The 10,354-nt window shown below is 45.2% G+C and overlaps 1 protein-coding gene across 1 annotated transcript; it reads left to right on the top strand.

Moving 5' to 3' along the window:
* The first annotated feature begins 3,913 nt into the window (after nucleotides 1-3,913).
* ube3a (ubiquitin protein ligase E3A) lies at nucleotides 3,914-10,354 on the top strand. The gene is made up of 11 exons (XM_023427022.2): nucleotides 3,914-4,199; nucleotides 4,784-4,828; nucleotides 5,590-5,894; nucleotides 5,982-7,234; nucleotides 7,345-7,489; nucleotides 8,863-9,068; nucleotides 9,161-9,325; nucleotides 9,415-9,570; nucleotides 9,661-9,734; nucleotides 9,965-10,108; nucleotides 10,227-10,354. Exons 1-11 carry the CDS (start codon nucleotides 4,123-4,125, stop codon nucleotides 10,345-10,347), a joined length of 2,691 nt encoding a protein of 896 aa, XP_023282790.1. The 5' UTR covers nucleotides 3,914-4,122; the 3' UTR covers nucleotides 10,348-10,354.

Here is a 10,354-nt window from a genome sequence, read left to right as displayed (position 1 = left end):
TGCTTTCCCGCCATAGGAGCTACTTTGAATGTATAGGTGTGGTGTCAGAGTTTATCCGATGATGAATAGTTAATTTTCTAGATCATGACCTTGACCTCTGACTAAACAACTTTAAAATAATGTCTGTATTTTCTTTTATCATGAATTCCCAAACACTTGACAAATACACCTGTTGAGCAACTCTAATAACCTTTATATAATATAATATAATCTCTATATGTCAGCCTTGTCACTAGTGTACTTGTCTTAACCTGAACCTTTGTAGACTCCTTTGAATAATAAAATGTCTTATACTCTTACCTCACCTGGATGAAGTCTAAATTCATCAAGATGAACAGTTGTGCAGCAGCGGCCTAAAGATTGGCCCTCACTGAGGGGCAGGATGGTCAACACACTTTGCTTTGGAGGCCCCTGGTGGAGCTGGGCAGTGGTCACCATATGACTGCAGCTGTACTGGGCTGTTCCAGATGTGTGCTCAAGGTGTGATCTTTTGTTCCTTATTACATGTACTGATTTTTTTACCCTCTTCAATAAAGCCTGTCATCTGTACAGTTACTTTTCATTGGATAATATCATTCTTTGTGAGGTGTCACCAACACAGCAGATTTTATCCTATTTAAAACTCCAGTGTCCTCTGCCTGTCATATGTCCTATTTCTATTCATCACTGCTTCTTCTCACTGTGGCACTGCTTTACTGTTTTTGTGTACAGTTCAGTTTGTCTTAAAGCTTTTTAAACTCTACACTCTTACAGTGGTTGTAATGAGGATGTAGGGATCCTTGTAAAAAACGAACACTGACTCTTTCCTTTAAACTCTAGTTTCGTAAACTCTGGATCTTTAAAAATTCTGCATCCTTTTCTTCATTATCAACTAGTATTATTGAAGTTGATACTGATATTAATCATAATATTTGATTATAAACACATTTCATTTCAAGTTAAGGATCTTTCAGATGTTGTTATTTAAGAGCTGATTCAAAGATAAGGTTTAACCGTTTAAGATGTTAAACAGTGAACTGTCTGTTCAGCTGTATCACTCCTCACCAATAAAGTTTCTCTCTATCTATCAATCCATCCATCTACAGTGGATATAAAAAGTCTACACACCTCTGTTCAAATGCCAGGTTTTCATGATGTAAAAAAATGACAGCAAGACAAATAATTTCACAACTTTTTCCACCTTTAATGTGACCTATAACCTGTACAATGCAATTGAAAAACAAACTGAAACCTTTAAAAGGGGAAAAATATAAAATAAAAAACTTAAAAGAACGTGGTTGCATAAATATGCACACCCTTAAACTAATACTTTGTTGCAGCACCTTTGGCTTTTATTACAGCACTCAGTCTTTTTGGGTAGGAGCCTATCAGCGTGGCACATCTTGATGTACCACGCTGACCACTCTTCTTTGCAAACCGCTCTGACAGATTGCGAGGGCATCTCCTGTGCACGGCCCTCTTCAGATCACCCCACAGATGTTCGATGGGATTCAGGTGTGGACTCTGGCTGGGCCATTCCAAAGCCTCAATCTTATTACGGTGAAGCCATTCTCTGGTTGATTTAGATGTGTGCTTTGGGTCATTGTCGTGCTGAAAGATGAAGTTCCTCTTCATCTTTAGCTTTCTAACAGAAGGCCGAAGGTTTTGTGCCAACACTGACTGGTATTTGGAACTGTTCATAATTCCCTCCACCCTGACTAAGGCCCCAGTTCCAGCTGAAGAAAAACAGCCCCAAAGCGTGATGCTGCCACCACCATACTTCACTGTAGGTATGGTGTTCTTTTGGTGATGAGCAGTCTTGTTTTTGCACCAAATATACCTTTTGGAATTATGTCCAAAAAGTTCAACCTTGGTTTCATCAGACCATAACACATTTTCCCACATGCGTTTGGGAGATTTCAGATGTCTTTTTGCAAAATTAAGCCGGGCTTTGATGTTTTTCTTTGTAAGATAAGGCTTCCGTCTTGCCACCCTACCCCATAGCCCAGACATATGAAGAAGACGGGAGGTTGTTGTCACATGTACTACACAGCCAGTACTTGCCAGAAATTCCTGCAGCTCTTTCAGTGTTGCTGTCGGCCTCTTGGCAGCCTCCCTGACCAGTTTTCTCTTCGTCTTATCATCAATTTTGGAAGGACGTCCTGTTCTTGGTAATGTCACTGTTGTGCCATATTTTCTCCACTTGATGATTACGGTCTTCACTGTGTTCCATGGTATATTTCATTCCTTGGAAATTCTTTTGTAGCCTTCACCTGACTGATATATTTGAATAATGAGATCCCTCTGATGCTTTGGAAGCTCTCTGCGGACCATGGCTTGTGCTGGAAGATGTGGCTACAAAAATGTCAGGAAAAGCCTGCTAGACCAGCTGAACTTTATTTGGGGTTGATCAGAGGCACTTTATTTGGTGACAGGTGTGTGCTGACTCCAATTTAACATGCGTTTGAATGTAATTGGTAAAATCTGAACACAGCCACATCCCCAGTTATAAAAGGGTGTGCACACTTATGCAACCACATTATCTCAGTTGTTTATTTTTACTTTACCTCCCTGAAAGATTTCTGTTTGTTTTCAATTGCGTTGTACAGGTTATAAGTCACATTAAAGGTGGAAAATGTTGTGAAATTATTTATCTTGATGTAATTTTTTTACATGACAAAAACCTGGCATTTGAACAGGGGTGTGTAGACTTTTTATATCCACTGTATCTATCTATCTATCTATCTATCTATCTATCTATCTATCTATCTATCTATCTATCTATCACTGATGTGAATCAGTGTTTTCCATGTTGTCTGCGGCACTCTCTGCTGGACAAACTATGCACTGACAACAATATTTCACAAAGCCCTCAAATATACTTTCTCGTACTACAAATAAAACTTTCAGATCAGCAGATATAGACGTTTTTACTGACCTGAGATCAGGTAATATTAACAATATATCACGTGGCTCTATGAGAGAGGATACTGTCATTGTCTGATAAAGAGTGTGTGGCTCAGAATAACCCTTACACCCTGAGAGCAGTGTACAGTGTGTGAAGCTCACATGTACTGGTCAACTCTAGTCATGCATTTTATTCTGAACTCATGGGCCTGCTTGTCTGTCTGCCTGTCTGTTCATGCAATAAATCAATAACAGTAATAATAGATAGAGAATAACCCGGTTGTTTTACTATGTCTTAATTTGAAATGTGTCTGAAGTCAGTGTGACAAAGGAAGCAGGTCTCGGTTGTGGTACAGAATATGAACATACTGCACCAGGCTGTTTACAGGACCTCTGCCCAGCATTGTTCTGGTTCTGGTCGTCACAGAATTTCTCAGTAAATTCTATTAGATCCTCCAGTATATCCTCTATATGAGACTGTATTGTTCCATTTCACTGCTCTGCATTGGTCATCAGTTTTCTCTGTAACAGCCACAGATCAGAGGAACAGACTGTGACGGTGTGAGGAGCTGCAGCTCTGTAAAAACTACTACTACTACAGAGGCTGTTCAAAACTGCTCAGCTCTGCACTGACATCCAATGTACTGTGCTGTTGTGTATAGTTTTGTTCTGCACCTTTGTGTATAGTTTTTCACTATGTCTTTTTGACTTAATATTTGTTGTGTTCTTCTTTCTGTAGATTTATGTATGGCCTGCCAATGGACTGCACATGTAAATTAGCTTGAAGGTATAAAAGCCATAGGTTTAGGATATATATATATATATATATATATATATATATATATATATATATATATACACATACATACATACATAAATAAGTACATGTATTTATTAATTTTTAAAAAATATTTACATATTTATGTATGGTGTGGTATCATGATGAATAAGAGTCCAGTTCCTTCCAGCATCCTGATCCACTGCACCAGGTCTTGTCGCTAGAACGCAGTGCATTGTGGGACGTGGGTTGATGGTGAAGTCAAGATGGCTGCGGACCTGAGGCAGGGTGAAGAGCCTGCAGTGGGAAGGCCGTGAATGAAGTTTTGAATAAAAACCCTCCGTCGCTGCCGCTCGTACTTGAACCATCACGCTGTTGAAGCGGTGATCGGCCCGTGAAGGACCCGGTACAGTCACACACAGCAGCAGGATAACAAACCACTGAGGAGAAAGTCTCGTATGAATTCCGACGAGAAGGAGGACTGTGAGTGTGCGCCACCACAGGCCGAGACCAGCCCCGTAGGAGGACCCGATAGGTAGGGACGCTCAGAGGAGAGAGCCGGGGATGCCGGGGATGCTAGGAGTCACACTGAAAGACATAGCTAGCTAGCTGCTGCTGCCAGCTGTGTGGATGCTACGGCTCTGTTGTGTCTATCAGTACATTTAGTCAAAGTGCACAACAAGTATTGGTTGATTAAAACTAATATTAATTTGGAACCTGAGCTGTGCATGAATAATAGTAGAAATCAGGCCGGCGGGCTGCTAGTCTCTGCTGTATTAGCTTGCTAAGTCGGCGTCAGGATGAGCAGGTAGCTGACATTTCTGCTGCTTCACCAGCATCTGCTGCTCCAGTGTAGTACCGTGGTTAAGGCTTATTTTAACAGGGTTAGCTCATTAATGATAATTTATTAAAATACACTAATTATGACCCCAGTCAGTGTAACAGTAACCCGGGAGCTAAAGCTACAACACACGACACTGATGATGCTTTTTAGTTAGCATGTCACTTTATCATCAGTGCTAATGCTCATCTATGATTCCCCCTGAGTCTCTGTGGTATTAGCTGTAATTAACATGTCAGTGCAGCACGTCGTGACTTCTGCTGTGTTTGTTTCGTCAGAGAAAACGAGGAGCCTGAAATAGAAAACCCAGAAGCAAGCCGAATGTAAGTTACATTCATGTTGTGTGTGTCTCTGAGCTTTAAAACTGACAGCACCCCTCTGTCTGTTCTCACTGTTCTCTTCCCTTTGTAACCATGTGACGATGTGTACTACTTCACAACAACACAGTGACACCACCATGCTAATATGTTCCTGCAGATTGATCAGCTGCAGCTCTGAGCACTAAGCAGCTCTGGGCTTTGTGTATTTGAATTATTAAGGAGCATAGTTCACTTTCTCAAAGGTCTTCAACTGAAGAAGACTGATAGATGTTGTTGAAAGGTCTGGAAAAGGCCAGTGCTTTAACTGGAGATAGGATCACTATTCACATGGTCAAGAAAGAGCGGTCATGATTTAATTTAAGAGCTTTAGCTAAAGTGTTTGTACAGTTTGTGTATTAAATTCATACTCACTGACACATTGATTTTGAATTATTTTAACTCAAAAATCATCAATGTTGACCTATAAAATCAGCTGATTCTGACTTGCAAATAATGTTCATGTCAACAACAAAACATTTTGGCTCTAAGGCTGGGTACTTCCTGTCTATCTGACCTGGCTCTAAATCTGGGTACTTCCTGACCGTCTGACCTGCCTCTGAGTCTGGGTACTTCCTGTTAGCCACAGTCTGGCATTTTAAAGCTATTACACCCAGATTTAAAGGATGTAACTGTGATTTAAGACCCAGTGTTTGGGATGGTCCTCATCTTTGCTCTTTGCTGTGAAGACGAATTAACCTCTAACCTGCTGTGCCTCACCTCTGCAGGAAGCGAGCAGCTGCCAAACATCTAATAGAGCGCTACTACCACCAGTTAACAGAGGGCTGTGGGAATGAGTCGTGCTCCAACTCATGGTGCGCCTCGTCGGTCGGCTTCAACCGCATGGATAACAACGCGGCGGCGGTCAAAGCCCTGGAGCTCTACAAGGTCAACGCCAAGCTGTGTGACCCCCACCCCTCGAAGAAAGGCACGGCCTCGGCCTACCTGGAGAGCAGCACTCGCAGCAACTCGGCCTGCAGCAACAGGAAGATGAACCACAAAGACGTCCATTCTGTACGGGACAACTTCAAAGGTGAGAGAGTCACACAGCTGATGAGTAAGTGGAGCAGAATGTACTTCCTGTTCATCTTAACCATGTGATGTGTGCTTGTGTGTGTAGATGTGAACTACCTGACAGAGGAGAAGGTCTACGAGATCTTGGACATCTGTGGAGAGAAGGAGGACTACTCCCCTCTGATCAGGGTCATCGGTCGGGTGTTCTCCAGTGCCGAGGGCCTGGTGCAGAGCTTCCGCAGGTCCAAGCCTCACACCAAGGAGGAACTCAAGTCCCTGCAGGGTAAGGACGAGGACAAGGACGAGGACGAGAAGGAGGCAGCCGCCTGCTCCGCTACAGCGATGGAGGATGACTCCCTTGCCTCCTCTTCATCATCAAGGCTTGGGGAGGGCTCCTCAGGGGAGAACGACGTCCAGAAACTGGCTCCTGATGAGGTGTCAGTGGACATCGACGCTGTGCGCCGCGTCTATGAGCGCCTGCTGTCCAATGAGAAGATCGAAGCCGCCTTCCTGAATGCACTGGTCTACCTCTCACCCAACGTGGAGTGCGACCTGACGTACCACAACGTGTATTCACGAGACCCCAACTACCTGAACCTGTTTGTTATAGTGATGGAGAACAGCAACCTGCACAGCCCAGAGTACCTGGAGATCGCACTCCCACAGTTCTGCAAGGCCATGAGCAAACTGCCGCTGGCCGCTCAGGCCAAGCTGGCGCGCCTGTGGTCGCACTACAGCGCCGAGCAGATCCGCCGCATGGTGGAGACCTTCCAGCAGCTCATCACCTACAAGGTGATCAGCAACGAGTTCAACAGCCGCAACCTGGTCAACGATGACGACGCAGTGGTGGCGTCCACCAAGTGCTTGAAGATCGTCTACTATGCAAACGTGCTGGGTGGCGACCTGGACATGGAGCACAACGAGGAGGAGGACGAGGAGCCCATCCCGGAGTCCAGCGAGCTCACCCTGCAGGAGCTGCTTGGCGAGGAGCGGCGGAACAAGAAGGGCCCCCGGGTGGACCCCCTGGAGACGGAGCTGGGGATCCGCACCAACGACTGCCGGCGGCCGCTCATCCCCTTTGAGGAGTTCGTCAACGAGCCACTAAACGAGGTGCTTGAGATGGACAAGGACTACACCTTCTTTAAGGTGGAGACGGAGAACAAGTTCTCCTTCATGACCTGCCCCTTCATCCTGAACGCCGTCACCAAAAACCTGGGCCTGTACTACGACAACCGCATCCGCATGTACAGTGAGCGGCGCATCACCGTGCTCTACAGCCTGGTGCAGGGGCAGCAACTCAACCCCTACCTGAGGCTCAAGGTGCGCCGAGACCACATCATCGACGACGCTCTTGTCAGGGTGAGTGTGTGAGTCTCTTCAACACACTCAGTATAATTAATATTTTTAATGAATGTGGATCATCAGTCGTGTGTGTGCGTGTGTGTGCGTGTGTGTGTGTGCGCGCGCAGCTGGAGATGATAGCGATGGAGAACCCTGCAGATTTGAAGAAGCAGCTTTACGTGGAGTTTGAAGGAGAACAAGGTGTTGATGAAGGAGGAGTTTCCAAAGAGTTCTTTCAGCTTGTGGTGGAGGAGATCTTCAACCCAGACATTGGTGAGAAAACACACAGCAGCCAGAGTGTGTGTAGCAGAGCTCAGTGTGTGTTGCAGAGCTCAGAGTGTGTAACAGAGCACAGTTAACACTGTAACAGAGTGCAGTGTGTGAAGCTCTGTGTGTATGTAGCTGCAGCTGTTGGATCGTGTACAGAGGAGTGTTAGTCAGTTACAGTACATCAACCAGAGTTCAACCTGTTCATAAACATGTGACCTTTCACGATGATACTCAACCGCTGAGGAGCGCTCACATCACATCACTCAGTCTGTCTTGACCTGCAGCCTCCTGATGTCAGAGTCACAATCAGTCAGTCAGCTGATGTTCCAGATGTGAGAGGTTCTCTGACACTCACCTCGTGATAACACTCTAAACAACTGAAGCTAACTGATGCTACAGAGCAGAAGAGGCTAGAAACAGATACCATCACGATCATGGATCTCTGAGACCAAGAAAACCTTCAGTAAACTGAAGGTTTGAAAAACAAACACACCCTCCAGATGACTGTAGGAAGGTTGAGCTTACACAGGAGAGGTGGTGCACCTTATCTGTGACCTCATCACAAAGGTCAACATCTGGATCAGAGAGGCTGAGCTGAAGTTAAAGCTGAGCTCTCTGATGAAAACAGCTTCCTGTCAGCTGCGGAGATATTCTTCTTCGTGGTTTTTGTTGAACTAGTGACAGACAACACTGCACATGTAGAGGAAGAATGGATTCCACTTAATATCAGAAACATCTGGATGCAGATGTCATGAAGCCAGGTTAGAAGCACAAAACACTTTATATTAAGATTTTCCTTAAAGTCTGAGTTAAGGTTTCCTTAAAATAAAAACAGTTGCACACAACACCTTAAGTCTTTTCCTGTAAGGTTTCCTTAAAATGTTCACTTAGGTATTTAAGGATTTTTCCTTAACTAAGCCAACCTTTTTAAAAGATACCGTGCTGTACCCTAAAGTACCCTGCTCAGCTAAGGAGAAATTAAACCTTAAGTGTCATACTTAAGTAGTAAACTTCTACATAGGACCACGATCCAAAGCAGACCACAAAGTCCTCAATGGACCACGTCAACAAACACAAGCTGAAACTTTTACGTCTTTAGACCTTTTCCAGCAGACACCTCTGACAGTGTGATGGCAGGAGAAGCTCAGGCCGTACTGATGATGATGATGATGGCTTTGTGAACCAGCAGACACTAAACCACTGACTTTAAACTCTGAATTCTGACTTTTTTTTTTTTCAGAAGTCTGATTTTAATCTCAGAATTCTGAAAAAAATGTGTGGCCAACATGTGGCCCTAATCCTCTTCCATATTAACTGAATCAGAGTCTTGATGATGTCATATGTTACATATTAATGAGTCATCTCTCCTTCCTCAGGCATGTTCACGTACGACGAGCGCACCAAACTGTTCTGGTTCAACCCATCCTCCTTCGAGAACGAGGGTCAGTACACTCTGATCGGCATCGTCCTGGGTCTGGCCATCTACAACAACTGTATCCTGGACGTGCACTTCCCCATGGTGGTCTACAGGAAGCTGATGGGCAAAAAAGGAACCTTCAGGGACCTGGCAGACGCCAACCCAGTAAGATCCACCTCAGTATCTTTGTGTAGTGGGTTAGGGTAGCTGTGTCAGGTGTCGGTGCTGAGGTTTATATCTGTGTCTGTGCTGGACAGGTTCTGTACCAGAGTCTGAAGGAGCTGCTGGAGTACGAGGGCAGCGTGGAGGAGGACATGATGATCACCTTCCAGATCTCTCAGACAGACCTGTTCGGAAACCCGCTCATGTACGACTTAAGGGAAAACGGGGACAAGATTCCAGTGACCAACGAGAACAGAAAAGTGAGTCTGCCGCTGTGGTTGATTCTCAGTGCGAACAGGACTATAAACACACACTGACTGTCCTTGTTGATGTGTGTGTGTGTGTGCAGGAGTTTGTGGCTCAGTACGCAGAGTACATGCTAAACAAGAGCGTGGAGAAGCAGTTTAAGGCGTTCAGGAGAGGCTTCCACATGGTGACCAACGAGTCGCCACTCAAGTACCTGTTCAGACCAGAGGAGATCGAGCTGCTCATCTGTGGCAGCAGGGTGCGCTTTAATATCATTAGTATTTAAATTGAAATCATTTTAAATTATTTCAAGTCATTTACATCCATGTTTCTGTGTGACACGCTGCAGAACCTGGACTTCCTCGCACTAGAGGAAACAACAGAATATGACGGAGGCTACAACAGAGACTCTCGAATCATCAAGTAAGAGTGTGTGTGCGTGTGTGTGCGTGTGTGTCTGTAACAGTGAGAATCTAACATCACCACATGTCCGTTGTTGTGTTACTGTGGTCCTTTAAGAGAAATGAGACCCTCTAAACCTGTCACCATCTTCATCAGGATGATGGAGACAGTCTGGTGTTACTTCCTCTGGGTAGTTTCGTGTTGAAACGCTGATCGCTATTTGGCATTTGACATGCGTCTTTGTGTTGCAGGGAATTCTGGGAGACATTGCACTCGTTCGGGGAGGAGCAGAAGCGACTCTTCCTGCAGTTCACCACCGGCACTGACAGAGCACCTGTTGGTGGGCTGGGCAAGCTGAAGATGATCATCGCCAAGAACGGCCCGGACACGGACAGGTGAGATGCACAGAGCGAGACGTGTGAGATATGAACTGACCATGCCAGTGTGTGGATGATGAACTGACCCTGTGTGTGTGTGTGTGTGTGTGTGTGTGTGTGTCCCTCCACTCTGCAGGTTACCGACCTCTCACACCTGCTTTAACGTGCTGCTGCTGCCTGAGTACAGCAGCAAGGAGAAGCTGAGGGAGAGACTGCTGAAAGCCATCACCTATGCCAAAGGGTTTGGCATGCTCTGAGGCCCCC

Source organism: Seriola lalandi, unplaced genomic scaffold (genome assembly GCF_002814215.2).
Source record: "Seriola lalandi dorsalis isolate HSWRI2012SDOR001 ecotype SW California unplaced genomic scaffold, Sedor1 jcf7180002054850, whole genome shotgun sequence".
Classification (NCBI taxonomy): domain Eukaryota; kingdom Metazoa; phylum Chordata; class Actinopteri; order Carangiformes; family Carangidae; genus Seriola; species Seriola lalandi.
This window is presented reverse-complemented; position numbering and strand designations above follow the sequence as displayed.

What these genes read in the sequence shown, in the direction of transcription:
- ube3a (XM_023427022.2), top strand. Translation starts at nt 4,123, where the DNA reads ATGAATTCCGACGAGAAGGAGGACTGTGAGTGTGCGCCACCACAGGCC. An exon ending in ACCTGGCAGACGCCAACCCA is followed by an intron (nt 9,069 to 9,160) that starts GTAAGATCCACC and finishes TGTGCTGGACAG; the next exon opens with GTTCTGTACCAGAGTCTGAA. An exon ending in AACGGCCCGGACACGGACAG is followed by an intron (nt 10,109 to 10,226) that starts GTGAGATGCACA and finishes TCCACTCTGCAG; the next exon opens with GTTACCGACCTCTCACACCT.